At 40.1% G+C, this 5,497-nt stretch overlaps 1 protein-coding gene across 1 annotated transcript; it reads left to right on the plus strand. All coding sequences in view use genetic code 11, as the record gives it.

Moving 5' to 3' along the window:
* Positions 1-3,249: 3,249 nt before the first annotated feature.
* On the plus strand, positions 3,250-4,348 carry EGR_10321 (ribonucleoprotein; the record flags this gene model as incomplete). The annotated part of the gene is made up of 5 exons (XM_024499570.1): positions 3,250-3,259; positions 3,299-3,411; positions 3,882-4,002; positions 4,071-4,163; positions 4,263-4,348. The coding sequence occupies 5 exons, from the start codon at positions 3,250-3,252 to the stop codon at positions 4,346-4,348; spliced, it is 423 nt and encodes a 140-aa protein (XP_024346010.1).
* Between the last annotated feature and the right edge of the window lie 1,149 nt (positions 4,349-5,497).

A 5,497-nucleotide genomic window follows, 5' to 3' on the forward strand; every position in this document is an offset into this window, starting at 1 on the left:
GCAAGAGTTGAAACATAGCAACGGGTATTCCATCATGTTTAACTATAACCTCTTCCTATGTCAACATATCCATCACAAACTGACCTAAAGTAAAACCGACTAATGCAAGAATAAGTTGAAGCCCTTTTTAAGCAAACAGGATGGGGGAAGGGTAGGCTAGCCTAATTTGCGGCATAAAGCGAAGAACCTCAATATAAGGGTTCTGAAATTGGTCGCATTTTGCGGTTGTTGCGTCCTGGGACCGTAAGTAACTCCCAATGCTTCTTCGTTTTGAGCTTCGCCTATGCACTAGTAAAGTTGACATTCATGACGCAAAGCTTTTTGACTGCAATAAGTGGGCAAGCTTCGTATTCAAGCGGGACGTAAACAGGTTCTACATAAGGTCGCGCCGAACCTAAGGTGTTCTTTGTAGTTGGGGGTGGGACCAGAGATTACATCTGGTGTTTCAGTGTTCATGTAGGTTCTGAAAGCTGAGGTCAGCCTGCACTGCCGCAGATGTAATAGTACCAGTGTTTACCTTTTGCCGACACCTTTATTGACTTGGAACGAGTAGACTTATTAGGTGGAGGCCGTCTATCTCAGCAATATTATGGATGGTAAGCAGTGTTCAGGACATTACGCGTTCTACGTACACTTCTTCCTTGGAGGTAAATGAAACCCCTTCCATATCAACATCCGTACTCGATGGGCACCTCTCAAATCAAGGGTGCATTTAAGCAAACACAACTTTAGAAAAGTAGGTGAATATGCATTTTTGCACTGTGACAGTTTCCCCAGCAAAACAACTATCATGGGGACAGTGAATACAAAGTAGGTGGGAAGCCAGCACTCTCATTTAACACCCACAATATGTGCCGACGTCATTTACATTTTGACACAATATGTTCGATCTTAAATTTCTCGAACAGTACAGTATAATACGGTACATAAGAGTCCCACGTGATCTCTCTAGCGAAGGAATGTTAGGCAGTTGAAGCCATCTGAAAATTACTCAGTGGTTGTTGAGGACAAGAAACTACGTTTCACCTACTTCTACCATGTACACAAAGTGAAAAATAATAGAGTGATGTGTTTGTGTTTCGCAGTAGGCCCTCGTAGCTAATCTAACAACGTTGCAGAGAAGGTGCAAATTGTAAAAGTCAAACGCAATCATCCTAAATTTAGCTGCAGTTTTATAAGGTATTTTTACACAATAAAAACTAAATTTCTCTTGCAAAGATTGTCAAAGAATTCGGTTTAATTTGAAATCAACAAATTTTAACAACATAAACAACCTCTCTTAAGCGGTACAATACTCGTTTGTTGAGCACAATGCACTTATGGTATTTTATCCTTCTATGAGAACACAAATCTGTCTATTACTAGGAAAAATCAATTAGCACCGGGGCAAGGAGTTTAGATGAGCTCTCAATAAACCTTAGAATCTACATTACTAGTGTGTGCCATCCTAGAGTTTCGTTTTGCATAGATATCCCACACGACTATCTTTTTCCGGTCCCCTTACTTTTCCTGTACTTAGCAATCCTTTGCCATTTTAGTCTGTCTAAGCTGTCAGAGAATTTTGTCCGGCTACCCTAATTCTCTTAGTTGGCCGCCAAACCAATGTTCGCACAAGTTACAGTGTAATAATAACAACCACTTCTTGAGTAAAGGAACTTGAAAGTGAAAAGCCATAGCATTTATGAATTGTTTAGCCTTTGAGACCATATGCTGTTTTCAATTTTCAGTCTATTATAGACACAACTCTGCGCACTTCACTATCAATTTGTAATATACAGTTGTATTGTTAATACAGAATTTTACACAATGGGGCTTTAATTTCTAACTTCTTAGCCCTGCATGAATCAAATCCTTTTATCTTAGGGACGTTTGTTAAAATACAGCAGCATTTTGATTTAGACTGCTGTTGATGATGTTTTCAATGGAACCGTTCAGATCACCGTTGGTGGAAGACCAAAAATGGCTCTTCAGTAATGCAAAATGAGACTTTTTATATTTCTGGTACCCATGAGTAATAAAATACCAACAAATTTAATTGGTCCGTTTTTGAAGACGGACGATATTTGTTCGACTTTCCACCTATGAAGAGCATCTAAAATCAATATGGATTGGCAAAGGAGTGGGTAAAATGTTGACTTTTTAGGAATAAATATAAAATTGGCCTATTTAGATCGTCAGAAGCGGTTGAAAAGGGCTGAAAATATCCTCTCTATCTTGCATTCTTAGTAGCGTCACATTAAATAAACCGTTAATCAATTAGACAAGGATGTGCTTTCTTTTACGATTGTACTTCTAGATGCAAACTACTCGAGTTTTTTCATTCACTGCAGTTCGTCTACTGGCGCACTGCTGCTTTAATGTCCAAACAATCAGAACATATCTTTCCTCCAGGTCTACTGTTTTTAGAAGTTATAATAACCAGAATAGACTGGCAAAACAGACATTCGAACAGTGTGACGCTTAACTGAGTTTACAGTCCATGTTAGAGCAGTGGATTAAGTGATGCTGAAGACACCAAAAGAATGAAAATTTGCAAATTTGGCATCCTGTTATCCACACAATGAGGGGCCCACCTGGTACCGACATTTCTCTCTACCAAGTCCCTTATGAACATCTACTGACACAGGCGCATTTATATGAGGTCGCTTCCTAATGGTGACTATCTATGGTGTCCACTTATCCATTCCTGTTGCATAGTCAACGATTTCTAATCCTTCACTTTATTTTAATTGATCCAGTGACAAGACTTTGTCGCCTAATGATAACAGTCGGCAACCTTTCAATTTGGCTGAGTAGTACAGGATTTGGATTCTTTTATGAAATAAAACCGCACCGAATTCACTAATTTTAGTCGGCGTCCATTTTACGCATTAAGCATGCATGAGAAAATGGACGTAGAAACAACAATTTCTATATGCCCTTTTATTTAGCTCCAACTACTTCGTAGACCTCCTCCAGATGGATCGAGATTTGCAAAATATAAATCGAGCTCTGCCTTTTTTTCGATTTACTCCCCCTCTGTTAGTTATTGACTGATTAGCAATACACCTAAAGATCATCCATTTTAAACTTTAGTAGTTCGTTTTCCATGCCAAAAAGCATTTCTCTTTTAAAAAGGATTCACTAAATTGACTAATCCTTAAGATTTTCACTGAACGCATGCAAAATGAACAGTGTTGAGTTGTCCTTTATGCTAGTTCAAATCGGAGTTGCAGGCTGCGCTCATTTAAACCGTCTAGCACTTTAGACATGGAAGGAGGTAAGTAAGATTACCGGTACGGTATAATGGTACCTCCAGAAGAGCATGAGGAATCCATGCCACCCTCGATGGAGCATAGAGAAGACGATGTTGAGGAGGAGCCCCCTCGAGTAGTGTCGGTGGTGGATACATCAACCAGAACATCGTCCTGTGTAAGAGGAAGGGTGGAAGCAGCCACTTATTCATCCAATCCTCGCCAAGGCAATCCTTTAAGCCAAGGCTTTAGTATATAATCGAATAGACACTACGTGTCTGTTGAAGCATTGAATGACCTACTACTGCGGCTTAACGCTGCATTAATGGAAAACCTTTCTGTAAGCACTGTTTACGCAGCCGTGATAATACTGTGTTCTGGTGCAATACGACCCTGTTGTCTGCCACCTTACACCACAGGTACATTCCCTTTGAGAGGAATAGGAGGCGAATCGAGTGTTTTAGGTTGATAGGTAATAAAATGCTCTGAATTCTTTCAGTTTTTCCCTGCATCTATTTCTTTCTGGCGTTTACGTGATCCTGCAAATTATGGGTACATAACCTCACGCTGAAAGTGGAATCGCTGCCACCATTGCTACTAATAGGTATGAGAATGCCAAGCCCACATTTCAACCAGCTATGTGTCTAGGTATGGAATCTTCCACCACAATTTACCCAATCAGATCTCATCGCTTATTTTAAACAATTTGGATTGATTGCGGAGGCCACTGTGGAGGACCATTTGGCACGCACTGATCAACGGCGTCATGGTAGTTTATTTTTCTTTACTGCAATCTAGACGTTTCAATAATTTATTTAATTATTATTTATCCTGTAGCATTTGTACGTTATTACAACTTAGAAAGTGGAAGGGCAGCTGTTGCAAATATGGACGGTCATGTGATGGGCGGCTGTAGACTGGCAGCCATGCGTGAGTCAAGAGAATTAAATCTTTCCATTTCTACTTTACTACTGTGCAAAGGGACAAAAGATGACTTTATAAAAATATTCAGTCTATTTTCCTATTTAGATAAGGATGTAGCCGCCGCCGATGTAAATTTCAGCACCATGGAAACCGTCTGTCATCTGCTACGCCTGCTCGCTTCCTTCCCTTAGGTTTAAACATTTGGCACTAGCAACGGTACGACCGTCCGGTATGGTCTCTTGGCCATGTGGTCAGTGTATACGCATTCTTGCTTCGTTTTCACGATGCCTATATTTGTCCTCTGGAAGTGTATTTCATCTCCACTTTGTCCAATGCCAAAAATGTACTGATAACGAGAGAATTCCTTACTTCACTGTTGTTGACAAGTGCAATCCTCCACTAGAATAGCGGAAGTGGATTGCAGAAGTTCACAGTTAACTAATATTGCATCAATTTACATGCTGCGAAAACCTGTTTGACCACATATTCATTAGCTTACACTAACCAATCACTTTGAAGCTAGGGGATCCAATGCTTTAATAAGATGAGGTTACAAGTGATACTTCAAGGAACTGATGTAAAACTAGATGCATGAGCATGTATATGAGCAAATTATAGTCAGATATGGCTGGTCAGAACCAAAGTGGAGCATAGTCATCACCGCAGGGCGAAAGTCCGCAATCCACAGCGTACGTACGAATCATTAAACTGGAGCATTAGTACTAGATGAATGAGATAGCCTTTAAATTACGGCAGATAACGCTTACCCTCAAGACAAGGCCGTAGAATTACCTATGCCAGTCAATACACATGCAGTGGGAAAGGAAAAACTTTACTTCCTTAATAACTTTTCTCGGTCCTAAAATCAACAAGGGAAGGTCAAGTTTATCAGGTTTGCTAGCACCTGTTTTGGATGCAGTCGAGAAAAAACACTGAAATCAGTACTTGGTGGAGGTAGCACCAAATTGTTAGCTTTGATACAAATAGACAGTCGCCCCTGCATAAGTTATGCATCACTGGCATGAAATTAAGTAGCCTTCAATTCGCTCTGCCTGTAATTAAGCCCAGTATGCGTAAAGCCTCTCATCTTCTTTCTTTTTTCTTAAAAACTTGGGATATGTCCAAAGCAACTAAGATATCTTAGTATGCTCTATATCAGTTGTAGCCCATTACATGCAGCAAAAAGAATCGTGTTTGTGTCCTGAATTAAATACCTAAATTAAGTTCCTGATGTGGGTAGTGCCCTTGCGGTTGAAATTGTACGGTAAAACAGCGGGAGCATGAATTCATGGAGTGCGTAGTTAGAAGTCACATTTCCTACAGAATATTGCTGACCAATT

This window comes from Echinococcus granulosus (genome assembly GCF_000524195.1).
Source record: "Echinococcus granulosus chromosome Unknown EG_S00209, whole genome shotgun sequence".
NCBI classification, from domain to species: domain Eukaryota; kingdom Metazoa; phylum Platyhelminthes; class Cestoda; order Cyclophyllidea; family Taeniidae; genus Echinococcus; species Echinococcus granulosus.